Raw genomic sequence first — 22632 nt, 5'->3', positions numbered from 1 at the left:
GCATTGGGGCGTCCAATTAACAGCATGGATGGGAAATGTGCTCAACATTCAGAAAGCTAATTTCGTCTTAATTAGGATCTCATAATCAGAGGTGTAAAAGTTAACGTTCGGAAAGTACAAATCTAGGCCAAGATTTTGTTTCAACCAACCAGCTGAGTGCTCTGTGACTGACTCTTTATATTCAACTGGTTGGTTGAAACAAAATCTTGGCCTGAAGAGTCACACGGCAAACTTGCAGGCCGCATCACACACGGACTCTTCCACGCCCGCTTTCCGCTGCGGTTCGCCAAAAATGCGATGTGCTGCCATGCAGGGTCACATTCAGACCTTCAGACCAGACACGTGGGCCAGCTACAATCAGCAGGAGATTAACTGCTTTCCATTCTTCTTTCAAAGTGCTGTTTAATTTTTAATCATTACCACCCCCCCCAACCCCCCTTCCACTGACATCACGTTGGAAAGATCCCCTTGTCAAACTGTACTAAATTCAAAGTGGTTTAGTCGATTTAGCATTTTAGCGTAATGCAAGCTGCAGAAACCTAGCTGGAGTTTAAAAGGAGGAAATATTAGATTCACGTTGGTATTTTCTTTCCATTCCCCCCCCCCCAATATAAATCAGAAAAAAATTAGGTAATTCAATACAGGTCATGACTCTCACCAGTAACACAAAGGGAGTCTGCATAAGCACCAGCACTCAGGACACTGAAGGCGGGACAAGGGCAGTCGGAAGGTCTAGAACTTCACGATCTTCATCAGCCAATGGGACGGGCTCACAGCTCCCCATCCAACCCAGTTATTCTGCACGCGCTGTTTGGCGAAGACCCGTCTGGCCCTAATTACCGGCAAGTGCTCTGCTAACATTAAAAGGCAAAGTACCTGGGACACCATTTGCAAGGGTCAATGTAAGACACTGAACTAGATGTCACGCCCCACTTTCAATATGGAAGAAATATGGGTCCCCATAGTAGAATTTGCCAAGTTGGGGGGGTTTTGAATCTGAACTGTCAGAACACTGTACACCTGCTATGACCGACATGGACAGTTCAGGTTCAAAAAGTAAAATTCCAGACCACGATTTTGTCTCGGCCATCCAGTTGAGTATAAAGAGTAAAAGTAATAGTGCCCTCAATTGGCTGGTTTAAATATAAACTAGTTCTGGATTATTACTTTTTGGACTTGAATTATGCACCTTCCCTCCAATTACATGTGCAGTGTTACTTGGCATGACAGAGACTGTCCTTATCCGGCGATGACGGTGGTTAGCGTAGGTGCAGACAGCCGCCGACCCTCGGACACGGGCGTCTACCAGACCTTCCTCTGACACGGGCCACTTACTCGTTGAAGTCGTGGTTGACTTGGATTTGCACAGACTGCATGTTACTCTTGAGCTGCAGAGAAGAGGAAGGATACGGCCGAGTGAGGAAACTCCCAGGATGCACAGGATACTCTGCTGAAAAGAGAACTACTTTCTATAGGATTGGGTGTGGAGTTACTGTACATTAAAATATTCTGTTCTGTGTTCTGTACTGAATAATACATGCTGAGCATACATACAAGTCTAAACATACACTCATTTAGAATACGTTCACATTACTAGTAGAAATTACCTGCTAAATCTTTTATAAAGTTTTCCTTTTTTTAATACACTTTTCAATACCAAACTCTTCTTTTGAAGGCTGATCGACCCTCTGAGTGTCTGCTGTATTTAAAAATGTATAACTCCTGAAGTGTGTGAATGCATTGGGAAGGAGCAGCAGAAGGACATGACAGAGGAATATGGAACATCTTCTCTCATTAGTACGGCAGAGCTAATTTACAATGAGACAAAGGAAACGGAACAGGAAAGAGTGTCCGAAGGGTATAATCACAGAAGGCAGCCTAACAGCACATTGTTATATTGCAACCAGAAGAAACACACTTAAAAAATCAAACTGACTAAATCACTATTAGAATTTAATCAGTCTAATTAAAGGATTAGCTGTGAAAAGCCAGCACACACAAAATCCCCCAGAGCGCGAGAATCTCAGTCTTACAGGCTAAAAGTGTGTGTGTGTGTGTGTGTGTGTGTGGGGGGGTAATCTGCTGGCTGTATTCATGCTCCACAACCGGGATCTCTTACTGTTCTGTCTCCCTGTACTCTACCACACGTAGCTATGATAACAATACAGACCTGTGGCAGTGAGTCACAGTAGCCCAAGCCTGATACCACAGTGAGTCACAGTCCTCAAACAGCCTCTCATGGCCATACCAGACCTGTGGCTGAGAGTCACAGTAGCCCAAGCCTGATTCCACAGTGAGTCACAGTAACCCAAGCCTGATTCCGCAGCGAGTCACAGTAACCCAAGCCTGATTCCGCAGTGAGTCACAGTAATCCAAGCCTGATTCCGCAGCGAGTCACAGTAACCCAAGCTTGATACCGCAGTAAGTCACAGTAGCCCAAGTCTGATACCACAGTGAGTCACAGTCCTCAAACAGCCTCTCATGGCCATACCAGACCTGTGGCTGAGAGTCACAGAAACCCAAGCTTGATACTGCAGTAAGTCACAGTAGCCCAAGTCTGATACCACAGTGAGTCACAGTCCTCAAACAGCCTCTCATGGCCATACCAGACCTGTGGCTGAGAGTCACAGTAACCCAAGCCTGCCTAGTTCTATCAAACCCATAGGTGGTAGGAGGGGGGGGTAAGGTTCACTGCGTTCCACAGAGCGTGACTATGACAATCCTCACCCCAGCCTCGAGTCGTGACACCACGGCGCACTAAGATAAATAACGCAGACCCTGAAGCAGTTTGGAAAATGCAGCGCAACTCAATTTACCCTCGGCACCTGGCAACTTTCATTTGCACCCACCGTGACCGTGACGAGAGAGGAGGAGTCACTTAGCCTGTCAAACTGGCAAATGATCTAATTTATAGCTCCAAAACCCCCTCACTCTTCATTTACCCCGGGCGGCGGCCGCAGGTGTTATTTTGGACTATATACACCAGGGGCAGACAGCACTTAAATACTTCCAGGAGAGCAGCCTGACAGAGACACAAGGCTTGCATGCGTTCTGCGTGCTGGCATGCGATGGCCGTACTGCGGGAGTGGCGTCGGCTGCCACATTCCAGCTGAAGACTAACAGAGATGGGGGTCCCGTCGTGCTAAATGCTTACGGGGAAACCACATATGCCCTCGTTTTTGGAGCCTAAAATTCCTGGAATACATGTTTTTCTTTCTTTCAGGCTGACATTTCATTACTACTGTCAGAACACTTTCTGTGTGCATGTCTGCATTCCTTCGATGCCTCTCTCTGTGTCCGGCTACCACTGGCCTCTTTATTGCAAAGCAAAATATGCAGTGTGACTCTTAAAAAAAATTACACACACACAGGTTGGTAAGTATACCTTTGTGGGGATTCACAAATATATATACACACACACACACACATACTCATATATATTATATACATAAGCCATTAAAGTTTACATGCTGCTAATATTTGCACAAAATTACACCCGTTTCATTTAAACTAACAGCAAAACTGAGAAAATCCTTTCTCTTAGCAAAAATGTTAAAAAGTCTCAAGGTAAAAGACTTTTCATGTCCTAAACAGCCTTCAAAAAAAAATCTATATATTTTGCCCTGTGACAACCTTGGGAAGAAAACAGAGACTCTGCTTTTGTACAGACTCGGTATATGCCCATTTGGTTGGGAACTGCAGGAGACACATAATGAAGAATTCATCCTCTGACAAAACACAAAAATTACCACAGTTGTGCAGAAACACATTATTCGGTGTTCGAAACGAATCGCACTGCCATCCTCTAGTAAGAATGAGCAGCCCCCCTCCCACCACCTACCTGGGGGAATGGAAAGAATGTCTTATGGGTTTGTCAGAGCCCCTCCCTGCCCGGGCTGCCAATCACGTTATTGTTATTGATTGCCGCTGTCAGTGGGAGTCACCCCAAGCGCAGTGATTATACAGAGACTCAGGTAATTATTCACTTTGCTGCGAGAGACACACAGTAGCTCCGGTGGCCTTTTCTCCTGCAGTCACCATCTATTTTCCCCCCCGAATGGCTTTGAAACTCAAGTCACACCTATTATATCACCAGAGAACCACGGAGACCAGCCCGTTGAGGGATTTCATTTCCACACGCGTGTGGATGTATACGTTATTTGTATGCATAAGGAGGACACATCGTGCTGATATTACTCGGTACGGCATGTTCCGGAAGGGAGTAAGGATGCTATAAATCAGGCGGGACTGCGTGCAGGACACCCAGGGAAGGATTTAGTCGCAGAGTTTGGGAGTTGGGTCAAAGATGTGTTAGAGGTCTTAGTGAATGCATGTTGGAAGTCTCCGGGGAGGAAGAGACGCCCTCTGTCCTCTGGGTCCCTGCAGCTCAGAGGTTCCAGGACTCCCGAGGGAAATTAAATTTCATTTCTCAAAAGGTGCAGGGAGCATTTCCTCACTGCTCGGGGACACAATTGGAAATGACTCCCAACATATATAATCCCACAATCCAGAGGTCATCTCTGCCATAAGGTGCTTTGCTTCAGGGCTGACGGAAATTCTTCCAGCTAGCAAGAGTAACCCATAATCTGATTAGCGGGCCACAATTACATTAATGAGCTTCACTGATGAACATCCACAGCCTGGTGCCTCTGAGTCTTCTTATTAACCAAAAGGGCAAGACGTAGATAAAATAAAGGACATCATTCCATGCCCCTAATAGGTATCCATGCGCCGTATTTTCCATCCTTTTGTCATGTAAAGCAGCTAAAAACTGAAAGGAGCAAAATAACTGTTTAATGACAACCATCAAACCGCATTTGAACTGCCAGTGACCTCGAAATTAAACCACAGTGTCTCTATTGAATTCAGAGATTCTCCATTAAAATAAACCTGGCCGATTTTAAAAATGATCAAATGCAATGAAAGAAAACAGGTCTTGCTGGTCACGCTCACAACAGATTTCCTCTAGCTGATATCCCGCACGACTGAGCAGGTCTGAGACCGTGAAGAATTCTGCAGATTTAAGATGTCGGTTTCTTTTAAAACACAGGGCCTCTGCGGGTAGCTTCCGGAATTGTAGGTTCGATTGCTGAACCCCAGCTGTGTTTAAGTGGGTTTTCCTCTGGGCATTCGGGCTTCCTGCCGCTGTCAATATCATGTAGTTTACTTGGACTTGTATTGCTAAACTGCCCATTGTGTGCGAGAATGTGCCCTGATGGACTGTAATCCTGTCCTGGATAAGCTCTCCAGGGATGGGGTAACGAGCCGCTGTGACCTTGTACTGGATAAGTGGTTGGAAGATGGATGGATGAATTTATTCCAAAACTTAAGTTAAAGACCAAGATGACAAGTACAGGTGAATTTTTTTATAGCGATGTACTGTGCGGGGCTTGCTGCAGTAATGGACAAAATGACGCTTCATGAACCATTTACAGTATTTTTTACTCCACTAGATGGCACCCTTGACAACGGGCACCATGCATACCCCAAAGCATATCAATAGCACCATCTTGTGAGGGAAAAAAATACAGCAAATGGTTCATGAAACGTCACTATGCCCATCACTAGCTTGCCGCCATTGTCTGTGGACCATGCTGTGATGCTTTTCTGCCTGAAACGGCGACTGGTCCTCAGCCAGCAGGCCGAGGTTCTTACTTTGGCAGCTGTGAGAGGTCAGATGTGGTGTCTGTGTGGTGTCAGGTGCTATAGCAACAAAATGTACCCTAAGCCACGCCCCCCAACTTCATCAGCGCAATAGAAACAGCCTAGTTATGGAACTTCACTTTATGTTTTTTGTTATGGAAAGTCTTGAATTATGTTTTCAGGGAAACAGTATGTGAAACAACTAGCACAGTAAGTCCATTTTAAGAATTTTATCATTTCAAATTATTGTATTCGACTGAATTGTTTTCATTCAATTTTTTCAAGAACTAATTAGCAACATAATTCAAGGGAAGGCTATGTGAAGAATGCAACCATGTATGGCAATTTCTAATAAGTTTGATATGCTTCTGATATTCATTATGCCACTCAGAAATTAAGCGACAACCATGCAAATGAACCTCTATAAGATATTCTAATATTCTTGAAAGTAAGTAACCCTTAACCCCAACATTGCGTTTCTCCACAAAACACATTATGCAGACGCAACACTATGCTATTAACTGGCCACCCAGACAGTTTGGAGTGGACATAAATACTCTCCCATCCCGTCCCTCCTCTCCAAACCCACACCCCGGCCACCGTCCCTGCAAGAAGCACAAAAATAGAGTTTACTGCAGCGAGAGTCTGACACTCTAAAGCAAGACGCGTTAAAAATGTCAGGCTTCACCCGCGACTCCTCAGGGCCTTGGGCACATGATAAAATACAATGGAAAAAACACAAGAGCAATTTATAGCGCGCAACCCCAGGGTGCTAAAGCTTCCATAAGGAACACTTATCCCGGAATGGCCAGCGCTGATAAGGGAGATTAAAGCCTCCTCCGTCCTCAGGCTCCGGCCGGGAAGGCAGGCGTGCTCCAGGAGACCCGCCAGTCTAAGTGATGGAGAGCCACATGTCACTCCGGCCTGGTCTGTCAGATACCTGCAGGACGGGTGTCACGGCATGGGCCAGACTGGCACTAATGCCACCCTGACGGGAGTCAGGAGTGTGTGGGGGCTCACCGCGAACCAGGCAAATATCTCCGGGGGGGCAGTGTGCGGCTCAGCAGGTTAGGGCTCGGTGCCTGCGATTTGGAGGTCGCTAGTTCAAATCCTGTCCTCAGATGAATAGTCACAAATCCGCTGGGCTCTTAAGCAAGCCCTACCACCCCCCCCCCCCCCCAGATAAATGAGCTGGTGTGGTACTTGGACCCCCGGCTTTACTCTCACTGTGTATATGCAGTATCACTCAAAAGTCTAGGCACGTGAACTGAAAATCATTTGTTTTTCAACAAGATAACGACCCTAAGCACACCTCGAGGTTATGTAGTAAGTATTAGGAAAGAGGTGGAATGCTGTGACAGATGACCTGACCCCTACAATCCCCCAACCTGAACCCTATACAGCTGCCTTGGGGTGAGTTTCATCAAAGAGTAAGAGCAAGGTAGCAACTTGTGCCCAGAACTTGTGGAAACTCCTTCAGGACTGCTGAAGAAACCTTCCAGGTGACTACAAATGGAAGCTGGCTGAAAGAATGTCAAGAGTCTGCAAAGATGCCATTGAAGCAAAAGGGGGCTATTTTGAAAAGTCTAAAATATGAGAAAATTTAGAGATGCTGAAGACTTCTCTTGGTTAAAATATTCAATATGTACTACTTCATTGCCTTGGTGCCTTTTACTATAAGGTGAATAACATAGCTAAGATAGAGACAAATGCAATAAAAACAGGTGTGTCCAGACTTTTGACCAGTGCTGTATATGTGGGTGTCTCTCAAAGGACAGCTAAACTGGATATGTGAAAACTAAAGAATGCAGTGTACCTGCACCTGTGCAAATGGCAGATAAAGTTTCATTTCACACACGGTCCTCCATGCCTAGTGGTGGTGGCCATGGTTTGGTATGTGTGCCCCCACTGTGCCCCCGCTGTGCTCACCGAGGACACCATCGGTGGGGCTCTCTATTTTAGGTGTCCATCTCTCCTTCACGGATCTCTGGGATCTACTAGAGGGCACCAAGAACGAGGCGGGGGGGGGCAGGGGTCACACCACGGTCGCCTGTGATTAAAAATGACCGGGTCATGGAGAATCCACGGGGGAGGGGTGGGGTGACCCAGTGCCTGAGTCACCAATGGATTCGGAGATTCCATAAACCTCCCATAAAAACTTATGGCCTGGAAATGGATCTGAAAGACAAGGTGACCCTGCAGGCTTCATGCGCTGCTGGGAACAATACAAGGAACTAAAAAGTACACAGGGACCAAGTATATAACAGAACATGGCAGTAGCTACGAGACAGACTGGCAGATGGGCGCTTCCAGAGTCCCGCGGCTTGGATCTAATGCCAAGCTAATACACCGGAATTCCTCATTCAAAAATTTGGCTTCCGGAATGACCAAAGCAATTATTTTCCGGCAAGCCGACACTCGACGGCATCCCAAAGTCTGCATGTTACGTAACGGAACTTTCCCAATCGTCCAGCTTTGGGTCTGTCTTCTCCGTGTCTTTCCAAATACGAAACCTGTGGACTGACCCCAATCAACTTCCAGTTCCTCCGGCACATCACACCTCCCAAAATAAAACGGAACAAATAATATATAGAATAAGGTGCCGGATGATCCAGGCAGCCGCATGACTGCTCTGCCTCTGACTCACAAACGTGGTATCAATGTCACGCCCGGTCCCAGTGTCCTTTTAGCTTGTATTTACCAGCTATATTTTTACCGCACTTCTTTCTGTGGACGTTTCATGTGAATCTCTTCCGTTGCTACATGCTGATGTCTACATGTGTTTACAGGACACGCCCCTCCTCATTTAAGGGTCTCTTAAAATAAAATCATTACATCTGTCATCTTTACCTGTAAACAGGAAGACAGAGTTGTGCTTAGTGGACAGAGAAGACGAAGACACATTTCACAGATAGCTTTTCCTCCCAGAAACTGATTTTTATTTTGAATAAATAAGCCTAATTTTGGAATCTTATTCGTTTTTCTGCTAAGAAATATTCAAATGCAGGCAGATCAGAACACCTACTCTCTTTCAACACGTCGAGAAAGCGGACAACGCTTCAGAAATGCTACAAAACTGTGGTCAAATAATCTAATATGGTCTAATAAACTAATCTTTGATAAATAAGACTCAAACAATTTTTATAAAAATGCATCACTCTCCAATCATTTATAGCTCAAACAGCCTTTGGGGGGCGCTTGCGGCTCAATCGGGGGTTTCATAAGTTTAACGGTTTCTGTGTTTTTCAAATGCAGACGTGAGGTGCGAGAGGGCATAAATAAATATAGTTTATTTTTGGAAAGCAACCCCCTCGGCGAAACCCCAATTTATGGAACTGGCTTCAAAGAATCTGGTTCCACTAGCATCTAAACACTGAAGCAAATTTTGCTTTTGATTCCTTAGTCTGCGATCGGGGGGTGAAACTCCTATCGATGCAGCAGAGTGAGAGGGCAGAGCAGGCCGGCCGCGTGTCCTCCGCTGTCACTCCGCCTGCCGTCACCTCATGGCCTTTACATCATCACCCCGGCTTCTCATGAGCTTATAAAAATCACAAGCGGCAAAACCAAGAAAACATTAGGCTTTGGCTGCATTCCATGCTGACCACGGTAAATGCACCACTTCATTAGATGCACCCATTAGCCTCCAGAAAGGATTACAAAGGGTTACCAAGCTGTGCGCTCAAAAAAGCCTTCCTGCTCTTACTACTGGCCTTGTGGCCTCCCTGTTAGCTTTAACAAGTCTGGCCATTGGCCTGGACCTCTCTCCTTAACAAGGTGCTTTCAGCTACTGAAATTCTGTATACCGGTGTTTCCCAATCCAGTCCTAGGGGACCCACAGACGGTCCACATTTTTGCTCCCTCCCAGCTCCCTACCGGACAGTCCACATTTTTGCAAAGAGGTGGACTACCTGTAGGTCCCCGAGGACCAGGACTGGGAAACTCTGCACCAGACACTGTGGTCCATGTACATTCCAGTAACGGAGATGTTTCCAAGATGGTGGAACCACCATGTATGGAATCAACTATCGTACCAAGTCACTTCAACCTGTTCTAATGCTGAACCAAACAGCATGTGAGCCTCCCGATCCCGCCAACTAGCCGTTTGTGAACTTTACATCGATTTATTTAGAAAGTGCTCTTCTTCACTACTAGTGAGAAAGATGATGCACCATGAGCAGACAGCCATCAAGGAGCCAACTCAAAAACTCTAGAGTTTAGGTTGAGCTTCTACTGAGTGACCAGTGACAAGAACAAGCTACTGAAAATATCTGTAGAGCTAGAAATCAAAGGACCTGGTCACTATTACAAAAAGATTTTAAAAAAAAACTAAGTTTGCCAGTATCGCCCCCTGGTGACTGGATGTTTGCAAGTACAGGCTATTTGCATTCCAGGGCAGGCGAACCCAATAAACACCCCTCCCCACCCACCCACCCCCCAAATGCACGCATCCCATTACTCACGAAAGTTCCGACCCAAAGACTTCAGGCAGATCCACAATCCAGCCCCCTCCCGCTGTCCCACAGCCTCTCCCTTCGATCCAATCTTAATTATTTCTCCCAGCCACATTTCAAAATACTGTACGACAAAAGACCTCTCTCCCACACTGCCTCCCCGAGGGAAATCAATTTTCACACATAGCTAATATGCTATGTTGATTTCACGATGATCGTGCTGAAGTGTAGCCCGCGGTATCAGCCTGAGACTGCATTTTACTTACATAAAATAGCAACATGCTTGCAAAAAATCACGACTAAGCCTGGTATTTCAGGCAGAACACAGCTGATGGCTGGAATATGCATAAACACTGAGCTTGTGATGTACAGTGAGCGAATTTGAAATTGGTGTGAAATCCGCCTGTAATGTGTGGCTCAGTACCAACCCTTACTGTTGCCTTCTCACAAATCAGAAATGCATTGTCACTGGATCAAGGGCCTAATGATGCAAATTTCTCACTGCGTTGTGTGGCGTTAGACATTTCATCCACAGGATACGGTAATTTCACTATTTCAAAGGCTTGTCAAGCCCTCTGTATTAAAAGATAGCTTCAGAAACTTGTTTCATTACCTTTATTTAAAAAAAAAAGAAGAAAAAGTTGCGTAATAAATCATTTGCCCCCTTCCCATGAACGAACATGAATGTGACTCATATTCCAGAATTTAACAGTAATTCTGCCAGATGCAATTATCCATTTAACCTTCTGCGATCACATTATTCATGCGGCCAGCGATATGTTAAATATTTTACAGTATAAGTTTTGTTAAATGTTTCACGCTTCCATTTCCAAACCGTGTATTTGGTATTATAGCTAGAAATACCACCTTGACACCTTGGTATTTAAAAAGTACGCAGACGGTGAAATTCTGCGTTAATGTACCACGGACTCTGAAGGTTTCCCTCCTCCGTGGGCGTCTCTGACATCATCAGCGCTGCAAGTTTCTACCGAAGCAGTGAACCTAAGAAACGGCAGCAGAGCGTGGAGGGATGGGGTGGCGGGCCTGTCACGCTCTCGGCGGAGAATCGCCGTGGCGACACGCAGAGTGGAGCGTGCAAGGCTCTCACACAAAGGACTGAGGGAACACCCCCGCAGAGCGCGGTGGCTCAAAGGGCGTCGAGGACAGGGCGCATTTTAATTCCTTCAGAATAACCTAAGTTTCAGTCCACTTTGCTGTATCTGTACGGAGGCTCTTGGTCTAGCCACTCATGAACTTCCTAGAATCCTCCACCGGACAGTGCGTGTTGTGACTTGCCCCAGCCTGGCTCCGACTAACAGAGCGAGCTGGGATTCACACCAACCAAACTGTTCAGCACAAGGTGGCATGTGACCTTTACCAAGTTGCTCCCCGATTCTCTTTAGGGCAAGCGGATGGCATCCCCCCACCCCCCGAAAAACCCCACACAGGCTGACCAATGAACCACTGGGGCTTGTCAAGTGATAGTGAATGCCTTACGAAGCTCTCATCTATAATGCACTATAGATACCTTTATAATGCATTATAATGGTCGGTGAAAGCATTAAAGATGCTTTATAACTGCATTATAAAGGTACGGTATCTATAGTGTATTATAGATGAGAGCTTCATAAGGCAGTCATAATGCATAATAAAACATAGCTATAATGTGTTATGCCTTTTTATAAATATGTATAGCCACATTTATAAAACATTATGAATGTGTTTATAAATGACTTAAAACAGTAAAGTGTTACCAGATAAGGTTATGTGTGACTTTAAATTTCTCAGCAGTGTGGCACTTTTCCATGCACCAGAAAAACACAAAGAAGCATACAGTATGTTTAAAGAGTAATTATTTCAAAACAGGCACAAAAAAATGCAGTATGTGACATTTTCCAGTGTTGCAGTGCCACTCTTGCGGTCCGGCACGATGCAGGGGCATGCGGCATGCGGCACACTCACCAGCAGCTTCTTGCTGCGATGGTATGGCTGGATGATGGGCAGCCCCAGGGGCGTCACCCACTCCACCGTGTTGCCGGACTTGGCGATGAGCCGGGCGCTCTCAGTCAGCCAGTCCTGGAACAGAGGGGGGCAAGATTCCTGCTTCAAGCTGTACGCTGCTATGGTCACTTATGTGTCTGGGTGTTACAGACCAGCTAAACTATACAGGATGAAGTGAAAGCATAGAGAAACAGCACTGATGAAAATCTTGGTGCACATACAGGCAATCTACTGTAGGGGGCGCTATATGAATTGGCAGAATTTTCGTTCAAGGGTTATTGTCATGTAACCTAGATTGGCACAGCTTGGAGGGAGGGGGTGGCAGGTTCTGCTTGGGGGCCTAAACAGGTCGAGTCACAAGTGCGTCGATGGTGGGGATGCAGAGCTGGTCAAATTTCAGCAAAATTGTCCACTTTTCGCAAAACTGATAGGGCCAAAAGTGGACTTGAGCATGTCAAGGTCTGCAGACAGCGATGGCAGAAAGAATCATCTAGAAACTGTGTGACCTGACATATTTTTTTTTATGGAAGATGCAAGAAACACAAAAAAACTCCAGTTAATATTTTATATCTTACCCTAAATATATCTTAACATCCTGCACACCTGCGTAACCTCAATACATCACATATTGCAAATAATACATATTATTACAGATACTAGCAGTCATTTACGGCAGTTAACACTGCACAATCATCAAGTTCTGTTAGAAAGCTTCAAAATCATTTAAGTTGTTGCTAATCTGATATTTCAGAAAATGAATATAAAAGATTTGCTTGAATTCCACCTGCTCAAGGTGCCCGGTATCTGGCATTAACTTTAGCGAGGACGAAAGAGCCATTGTGCGCTGTACATCCACCGCAACCCCACTGCAAGACAAATGCGGCTTGCGGCCGTCCAACACCAAGGCCATTCATCAGAGAGCCTTGCTACCTCCAGCTCTCCTCCACCTCAAGTTCCACCTCCCCAAGCAGGTGAGTGGGGGGCGGCTTGAGATGGGGGTGGGGTTGACGATCTACCGCACAACTGCTGCTCATTCTGAGACACCGCAGTGCACCTCTGCGGGACCTGACCCATTTAACTAACCCTGCCAACCGAAGGGGGTCATATTTCAAATTAGCACAAGCTGTCTGAGTGGGCATTTGCGGAGTGCACCACCAAGAGTGTGCGGCAGGTCCTTTAGATGGCCAAACCATTGTACCTTCTCAGCCCGCCATGAACAAAACCTAGAGCAGGCACCACGCGTGTCTGGACCAGAGGCTTATCTTCACTGTGGCCTGCCATCTGTCCTCCTAACAGTATGACGCCATTCAGCCGACTGGCATCCACATACCTGTATTTCCCTGGTGCCGGTAAACATTTCCTTCAAGCTGTTGAACACCTGATTCACCAGGTAGTGAGAAGCATCCCACACATACTCCTGCGTAGAGAATAAACACAGACGCGGACGCGTGCTCAGAGCAGTGTCACCAAATCCTCAAATCATACAGAAAATTAAATGCTCTTCCTCATAGATTCCCCAGAGTCAAGCGTCACAACCAAAATGTTATCATTTTAAAATGCAAGAAAGTGGCTGCAAGATGGGAATGGGGGTGAAGTCAAGTGACACGCAAATGTATTCGTTTGTTCACCGGATTCTTACCAGGGCCTTTGGGACTGAGATCTTCCATCCGCATGTTGAAACCCAAAGCCTGATCGCAAAATCACTGAACACCTTCCCCAGCTCTGATACCAGCATGTCCCTTGTGGGTTTCCCCGTTGTCCCTTTGCCCCCGTCAAATACACAGCCCCCCCCCCCATGTTATGTGGGTGTGTCTCAGTGTTACAGCAACGTCGCAGAACTTAATTATCCATCCTGAATATTTTCACGAGACCAAACTTGCGAGTCACTCTTCTTTTGATCTCGTTCTTTTTTTATCCACATCAGCAGCTGTTTCTGCCTAGAATGTCGGCAATAGGGCGCTGTGCTGGGACCGGCAGAAGGGAGCATCTGGGCTCAGAATAACAGCTTTTATCCAGAGATGGCTTTGGCAGCAGACTACTCTTTATACCGCCCTCCATCTCCCACACGGAAGATGCCGGACGCATCTGTAATGCACCAGGAACACTTCAGAAGGCAGCCACTACAATATCAGCGTGGGAGCATCACGGTGTAGAAGGGAAATTAAATGTAAAGACCGAGACTTTCGAAAATACCAGAGATTTTATCACTGAGACAATATTACTATCATTACAGCCAAATTGTCTCAGGTAATTGCACCCCTGTAACTGAAGCGATAACAGCAGCCAGTGTCACTGGGTTCATGCCATTCTTTGGCCTACCGTTTGGGTCCCCAGTCTGCAGTACTTGTTCCTTCACCATTATTGGGCAGGGATTAGAATCTGTTACTTTGTTCAGGGAACCCTCGTTGAGTGAATCACATGACCTAATATCGGACGTTTCTTAAGTGGAATCAAGTAGGGGTGTCACGAGATCTCGCGATATTACAACATGATGGGATTTCTAGTCAAAATGGAAAAACGATCTCGCGAAGGCTGCTTTCCAGTAATATATTTCCGCTTTGAAGTTTTCCTTAAAACATTGTTACAATATCGTTTAGAGTCATTCTTGCGAACCCAGTATTGTGACGTGTCTCATCTCGTGGGCTAAGCATATCGTTACACCCCTAGAATCAATCGTAGCATCATGTCAGCCTAAACACCGGCACGACAGCAGCCGGAAGCTGCAAACACACGGTTACCGGGGACTGAGGTGGCTGGTGGTAGCTAGCAGCATTCTGGAAGTACACAAAGGCTGGGTAACCGAGGGAGTCTCAACCAAAAGGTTCAGCTGTTGACCACTACAAAGTTTTGGAGGCCCACTGTGTTGGGTCACCATCAGGTGTTGTCTCCGTTGACAAATTTTGCCCATTTGGGGCGGGGGGGCACTCCCTTGGTAAATTCTGCTCAATGGTTGGGTCTCAGTGAACCATTAAACAAATTCGTGGCCGACTACAGAAATTTGTACAGTGATATCTCAGACCACTGCAGAAGTCAGCAGGGCCAAAGCTGGACCCTTCAGCTACAAAAGTATGTCAACAAGCATTTATGGTGCAATAAACATCACAGCAATCATCTTGAGTTACAGGTCAGGACACATGGCAATGATGGGGGATGGGGGGGTGCTGTACCATGGGGAAGCCGTCGGTCTCCCTGAGCCGCTTCTCGATCTGCAGGCGGCCCCCGTACCGTGTCACGCCGTACACGACGGTCATCACCGTCTGCTTGACCACCTTGCGGTTGATGAAGCCCTGCAGGACCTCAGCGATCTTCTCACCCTTCTCCGCATCGCGGGCACGGAACTCCTCCACCTATTCGGGGAAGGAGGACACATGGAGGGCGGCTGAAGTGTAGGAGATCCCCTCTACCGCCCCCGTGTGGCTGGCTGTCCTGGAGAACATCAGATCAGGACTGGCAGAGAATGATTTATGATTGAGAAAGCAGGTCGTAACCCGAGTTTCTAGATCCTGGTGAGGGAAAGAGGAACTAGCAGGGAAAATCCAGAGAGCGCTGCAAGGTTAGGCTCACTTGTTTAATTTTCAAAAGATCAAACCCTTGGTTTTAAAATGCATCTTGGGCAATCAGACAGCGATAAATACAAGCGCAAATGACCACCAAGACGCATCGTGGTCTGATCACTCAAGCCACTCGCCGAGGTGGTCTGGAATGCTTTTGAGCACATATCTTTTGTAGTGTAAATGCTAAGGGCATCAATAACTGTGAGTGGGGCCATTTGGCGTTCTAGCAGAAGTGACATTGGCCATAAGAAAATGTGAACAGAAGTGGTCAGCCAGACACCTTGGAGATGCGTGACAGACACAGACGTAAACGGTGATGTATCTCGGCTGTCTGCCTGTGATCCAACCGCCCAAGACGCATTTTAAAACTAAGTGTAAGCAGGGCTGTAGTTTATTCTTCCAGTCTACTCTTAGATTTCGTTAAATGAAGAGAATCCCATTAAGTCCAATGGACAAACAGACTATCATATATCGAGGTCCTAGGGGCTTGAAGCCAAGGAGAGGGGAGTCGCGGCTGCCGGTGGAGGTCGGAGCGGACGGGGATCGGCGCAGGGCTGACCTGCAGTGCCACCACACTGTAGACGTCCTGAGGCTCCTCGCAGGGTACCAGGTTCACGGAGGTGGCGCCGATCACGTCGCGGCCCAAGGCCGCATAATGCTGCAAGCCGTTACACGAGCCGTCCTGGTTTTTTGGAGGGGGTGGGGTCAGACCGAAAGAAACAGAAGGGAGGGCGCAGACTTTGCTTTAAGTTTTTTGTTACTGGTTCACTGATGTCCCTATGTGATTTATGGGGGAGGGATTACAGGACCGTAACCCAGTAATATTGATAAATGACTCATATGTCAGAGGCAGCTGCAGACGGACCTTTGTAGTGAAGGCCTTATTTTAAGCGAGACACGGATTCTGCTTACACCTGCAAGGCGTCTGCTCCGCGTGCTCAGGGTAATATATACCATTAAGATGTGTTCAGTAGGCCAGCCAGCTGAACTCCGAGACGCGCTTAATCTCGATCACAGACCTCGTGGATTCACCAACAAGTGGAACGCGGCAACAGGCTCCAGCGGACGGGGCGCACCTGGTGCACGGGGAAGTGCGAGACGAAGCGCGTGTGGTCAGGAGACCGGGCAGCGTTGGCGATCTCCATGCAGCAGGCCAGGGCTTGCCAAGGCTCGTCGACATTCATCCACCATTTTTGGCCCTGCGTTGGAGACACGGGAGACTTTCATTTGCTTACCGGAAGCTTCCAATCGTTGTGCTTTGCACTGATAAAATTTAACAGTAATAAGTCTGCCCAGGCAGAGCTGGCTCTACTTCTCAAGAGGCCCTAGGCAAACCTTTTCATGGGAGGCCTCCACCACCAAGAAGACTGATGATCGTCTCACTTCCTCCGCAATGCAGGCAATTCGAGAGCCGTGGGCAATGGACTATTCTGCCTAAAGCTAAAGCCAGCTGTGGGCTAATTTTGCTTCTGGGGCTTATTTAACCAGCACAAAACATCCAGAACTTTATCAGCTGGCATTCTAAATTTTTACATAATACCAAATGTTTGGCAGTTATTCAGGTTAACATTTTCTGAATGCACTAATTTCATTTGGCTAAAGCAGTATTTCCAGACCCAGTCTCTGGAGACCTACAGCGATCCACGTTTTTCCTCCCTCTCGGCTCCCTTTCTGGAGCAAAAATGTGGACTGTCTGGGAGGGAGCAAAAATGTGGACTGTCTGTGGGTCAGTCCGAGGACCAGATTAGGAAACACTGGGCTAAAGTATAATTTTTTTCCTATTTAATGCAGCAAGACAGGAAGACAAATGGGAGGATAAGGAATTAGGCAGATGGAGGAAGATGCTCACAGTCAGGGGCTGGTCTGCCGAGTCCAGGATGTCGTCCATGATACTATTGGCATACTCCAGTCTGACTGCCAAAGAACTGCGCTTCTTCAGGCCAGTGAGGTTGACCAGGTGGATCTTCAGCCAGTCAAGTCCGTGGGCGCCCAGCGGCTTGCCCTCCGCAAACACCAGAATGGCTCGAGTCACATCGCTCCCAAGGTGATTGAAGTAGGGTGGACAGGGGTAAGTGCGTCCACGAAAATCCATGTTGTGGGGGAACCAGAAGATCTCGTCTCGCATGTGGTTGGCGATGGACAGCGTGTAAAGGGCCGACATCCGGAGGCTGTGCATTTCAGCCACCTTCTTCTTGGATTTGATCATCTCACGCTTCAGGTGGGCATGCTCCGCCGAGGAGTAAGACGGGTCCTGGGAGTTGAACCGGGGGACCTCCGGGGCCTCGGACATGGGCGGCGGGATCTTCATCTTCTCGTTGCCTTTGTCGTTGAAGATGCCGATGATGACGTCTAGCAGGGGCTTGTTGATCTTCCAGGCGCAGTTGCCCAGCTGGTTGAGGGAGTCGAGGACGGCGTGGAGGTCGGTGTTGCGGCACTTCTCCAGGAGCAGCTGGTGCTGGATGGCGCCATCGTCAGCACGCATCAGCTTGGAGGGCGAAAGAAGGTAGGTCCCGAATTTCGGAGACGTCCAGGGCAAAGGGGGACACAGCATGGGCATCACGTAAGACTCAAAGTTCAACTTTGTCTCCATGGACTCTGACAGGATCTGTATCAGAACTGGATGGGGTTTGATGAATCCAACCTAGAACAATATAAAAAAAAAAAAACACTTTAAATATCCCTCGATTTCCTAGAACAACTTACTCAATGTACGGCCACAAATGGCAGCAATTCACAGGGCATGTGCAGAGTATCTTCAGAGAGCTATTCAGAAACAAATAGACCTAAACCACACATCTTTGGATAGTGGAAGCAAACCAGAGAACTAGGAGCAAATACAGAGACACAAAGTGAAGTCCAGAGTGACAGAGAAGCTGGTGGTGAACACCTGAAGCCAGGAAAGAAGTGGTGAAAAACGCTACACACTATGCGGCCATACTGTAAATATACAGTTGGAGAATACGCAAAACCTACAGTTCAGAAGGGAGGACCGGAAGGTTGCTGGTTCAAATCCTAGGGCTGGCAGAGTGATTTCACCATCGGGCCCCAAGGTTAGGGCCTTAACCTCAATTACTCCAGGGACTATACATTGCTTTGAATAAAACTGCCCAATATATAAATGTAATATAATATAAAAGCTTTAATTTTACTCTTTAATTTCAAAAGATTTAATTTTAACATTACAGTAACCAGGCCCCATGGCTAATACAAAACTTTGCCTAGTGGCAGCCAGCAGTGACCAGGGTTATTAGCCAATCAGACGAACGCAGACACAGTGAGGGGGTGGGGGGGGGGGGAGCGTATGTGGGATACAGCCAATCAGCACAAGCCGCTGAGCGATGGCCTCCTCGGCACAAACGCAAGCTGCGAGTCACGGTGGCACAGCCTTCGGTACGATCACAGCGTCACCCCCCCCCCCCGCCAGCCCCACCCTCAGGGGCTGTGAGCGATGAGCTCCAAGCGCTAACCCCAGTCCTCCTCCGTCAGCGCACATCAGAGCCACACTGCGAGGACGCACCGTTTTCGTCAGCACCGCGGCTCCAAGGACACTCTCTCCACTTCACGTGCGACTCGCGGGGTAATAAACGACCCCGGCGATTACGCACACAGCACAGTCGGGCCTGTCTGTGCGGCACTCGCCTCAGCTGCTATCGAACACGCTCTTCACAGTGGGATCACCGAGTGGGATGTGTACACGAATAAATGGGAATCTGCTTTGCTTCTGGCCTGCAAATGGGGAATCGGCCCTTTTACGTCGCCCACTGCCTGTGACTGTGCGCGCCTCATCTATCCCACGAAGTCCTGTACTTCTGGATGTTTATATGATAATAATAATAGACACTTTTTTGATCCCTGCGGGGGATCCCTCTTTTCAGCATCCCCCATCTTGCTCTCCATGACACAGACACATATGTAGGGGAGAGCAGCAACACATGCCATGTCATCCAGGGAGCTGGGAGATTAAGGGCTTCGCTGAAGGGCCCACGGACATGAAGGTGGGCTCGAACCGGTGACATGAATGTCCCAAGAGGTGGAAGGTAAGGGCATACCTTTGGGTTGAGTATGGGGGGGAAATGAGATCTCTACCCATTTAAGGGGGTCCAGGGGATTGTCCAGGGGTTTTAATTACTGGGGGGGGGTTGCAACCCCCCCCCCCCCCCCCCCCGATTATGCTGAGACCAGGCTCAAGCCGGCAACCTTCCGATCCCAGACACAGAGGTGAAGCCTACCACTCATCAGCCTCCATCACAGGAAGTTCAGCCTAGCTGCTCCTGTGTGTAATAAGTGTAAATGTATTAAATGTCCCTCAATGTACCGGCATCCCATCCAGGGTGTCCCTTGCTGTCAGTCAGGACTAACTCAGGTTTGTAATACTAATACACCACCAGCTCCTAAAACTGTCCCATTGCCACAGAGAACCGTCTTTCTCGTAAGAAACGTGACGCTGCATTAGGGGAATCGATAACAATCCATACTGATTCTATTGGACACCCGGATCCAGGTAACTGTACAAAATTTGAGCCTCTTAAGGTCCTCTTTCCATTTTAACAGCCTTTGTGGGGGCTGCTCCCGGTTTGGATCCAATTCACAGCAGACATCAGTATTAAGTTTATTAGGATAAAGTGCTTGCAAAACTGCTGACAGGCGATTTCTTCATCCAGGTACATGCAGGGGCTGATGGATTTTATTCGCCTGCTAAAGGTTGGGAAGAGTGGTGGTTCTGAGGCTAAGGATCTGTATCAGGAATCGGAAGGTTGTTGGTTCGAATCCCACCCCGCCAAATGAAAATCCGGAACTGGTCCATCTAGATTAGTGTGGTGCTGAGGTATCACCTGTCACTCAGATTCTCATCACTGAGGTGTTTTGTCGTGTGGTGGGTGCAGCAATGTGCTGTCAGCATATGCTCCTGACCCCCCTCTCTCGGGGTTTCACTACCATGCAAAGAATCACCTTTGATTTCCAGATCAGAATGTCTTATTCATATTAGAAAATTTCTACTCATCTCAACCAAACAGGTTTTGATCATGGTCCCTAAAATCTAATGAAAATGATTATCTGGTACATTTTCATGCCGAAACTGGTACAGAAATTCCATTAATTATTTAGAGAGAATTTTGTCAAATCTCGACTTTTTGACTTCCACCGAAGAAATGGCCTTTGGCCAAATACGTGTTACCCTAATCCCTTACTGACATAAATTCTCTGTTCTTTGGGTAAAATCACTTTGTTTTGCTACCCTCTGATATTCTGTGTATGAATATAGAAGTTTACATCGAGAAATTCTACAGTTTTTTCAACAAAACCATTTGTTTTGATATCTTTCATCACTTTCAGAAGATAAATGGTGGCAATCAGTGTTCTTTTCTTACATTAAACAAACTTATAAAACCTTTCAGTTTACCAAGCAATAACAATATTCATCTGAGCATCAAGCAATAACAATACTCCTTGAGCATCAAGCAATAACAATACTCACTGAGCATCAAGCAATAACAATACTCACTGAGCATCAAGCAATAACAATATTCATCTGAGCATCAGAATCCGCAGGTGGCGCTGTAGCAGTTACCTGCCTATTGCTGCGGAAGGTGTACATGTGGTAGAGCACAGGGATCAGCTTCTGCGTCTGACCCGAGTTCAGAACATCACTGTGCACCTTGAGCTCCTGCACCATGAGGTCCACCAGGTGAGTCCCCAGATGCACCATCAGGCTCTGGGGCCACTGGGTGTCATCACTTGCCAGCGCCGAACCCGTGTTTGCCAGCTCCGCCTCCAGCTCCGCCCAGCGTTCCCGTGGCAACACATCACATGACTAAACAAATTAAAGAGTAGAATAAAGTCAAATGATGTCCACACGCCCTTTCAGAGCTTAAAAGACCTTTTCTGCAAGTTAGATTGGCACTTATCTGACCCTAATGAAAATATAAAAAAACAACACAGAAAGTGCTCATTAAGCTAATAAACAGAATGAGAACAAAAATAGGCCTTTGGAAAAAAGTGCCCAAAGACAAAGTAAAAGCCAGTGGTACTGTCAGTTGCAGAAATCACAGAAATCAAATAAAACACAAAATGTTCCTATTCACGCCCGTCTTCCACCCCCCAGATCTCAAACACATTAAATAACTGGTCTGGGAGGGAATCCAACGGTAAGATAAATAGCAGAGCTGGTCACAGAGAGACACACCTCAGTGTCCTTGGCCAGCAGCTCAGCATAGTCATTATAGATGTTCCTCAGCTTGTCTACCATCTGGCTGTTGTTCTTCTGCTGGATGATGTACTTGTTGTAGACCTTGTGGCCCAAGGAGCTGGCGAACATCACTAGGGTTTCCCCGCTGGGCGCCAATTCGCACAGACCCTTTGGAAGGAGAGATTTGGGAAACGTTAACGTAGATGCCGCGATGGCGCAAGCGTGTGGAGAGGCCTCCCTGTCGGACAACGGCAGGTGTTAACTCAGTCCGTACCTGCAGCATGATGCCCACGTACTCGTCGTTGTCCAGCAGACACAAGTACGGGTAGAGGTTCATCTTCCCACTCTTCTGGCTGCTGTGGCCCAGGACCACTTTGGCTTCTCTGAGAGCCTGGAGGAGGCCTTTGCGCCAATGGGAACGCAGCGCCTCCAGTAACTCCCGCTGAAACAGCGCGTTAGTCGATTAACTAATTAGCTACCTGGAGACTGGAATATTGAACTGGAACGAAACGTGGGAAAGCAATTATAACATTAGGCCCAGCAGTATCACGTGTTCCGAGTATAGCTGTACTGCCCCATAGGAAGGGTGTGAATTAACACACTGTGTTGGAGAAATTATAAAATTCAAAAAAAGACCACAGCAAGTTTCACTCATTCCACTGGCAAACAAACCATCTTTTTACAATGCTGCAGACCGGGCATGAACCAACACTAATTTACTTATCTGAAAAGTACTACAGCCTTGAATGGATAACAAGTCTACAAAAAGCAGATGGATGGACAAGTGTTTGTGCAA

The 22632-nt window shown here is 47.2% G+C and overlaps 1 protein-coding gene across 3 annotated transcripts in view; it reads right to left on the bottom strand.

Annotated features, from left to right (window-relative positions):
* The window catches only part of LOC125709147 (DNA-directed RNA polymerase, mitochondrial-like), a 45845-nt gene that overhangs the window by 5836 nt on the left and 17377 nt on the right, over positions 1-22632 (bottom strand). Inside the window, exons 7-16 of one of the 3 annotated variants that reach the window (XM_048977298.1) lie at positions 22111-22278; positions 21834-22004; positions 21219-21461; positions 17499-18290; positions 16726-16848; positions 16209-16331; positions 15263-15442; positions 13426-13512; positions 12057-12170; positions 1336-1388 (exon numbers count right to left, since the gene is read on the bottom strand). In XM_048977298.1, the coding sequence (XP_048833255.1) occupies positions 1336-1388; positions 12057-12170; positions 13426-13512; positions 15263-15442; positions 16209-16331; positions 16726-16848; positions 17499-18290; positions 21219-21461; positions 21834-22004; positions 22111-22278 (2054 nt within the window). Of the gene's footprint in view, positions 1-1335; positions 1389-12056; positions 12171-13425; positions 13513-15262; positions 15443-16208; positions 16332-16725; positions 16849-17498; positions 18291-21218; positions 21462-21833; positions 22005-22110; positions 22279-22632 lie in introns of those variants that run through there. The other 2 variants (XM_048977299.1, XR_007382624.1) reach the window with 2 other exon arrangements.

This window comes from Brienomyrus brachyistius, chromosome 15, assembly GCF_023856365.1.
Source record: "Brienomyrus brachyistius isolate T26 chromosome 15, BBRACH_0.4, whole genome shotgun sequence".
NCBI lineage: Eukaryota > Metazoa > Chordata > Actinopteri > Osteoglossiformes > Mormyridae > Brienomyrus > Brienomyrus brachyistius.
The sequence above is the reverse complement of the archived record's forward strand: the minus strand, read 5'-3'. Positions and strand labels throughout refer to the sequence as shown.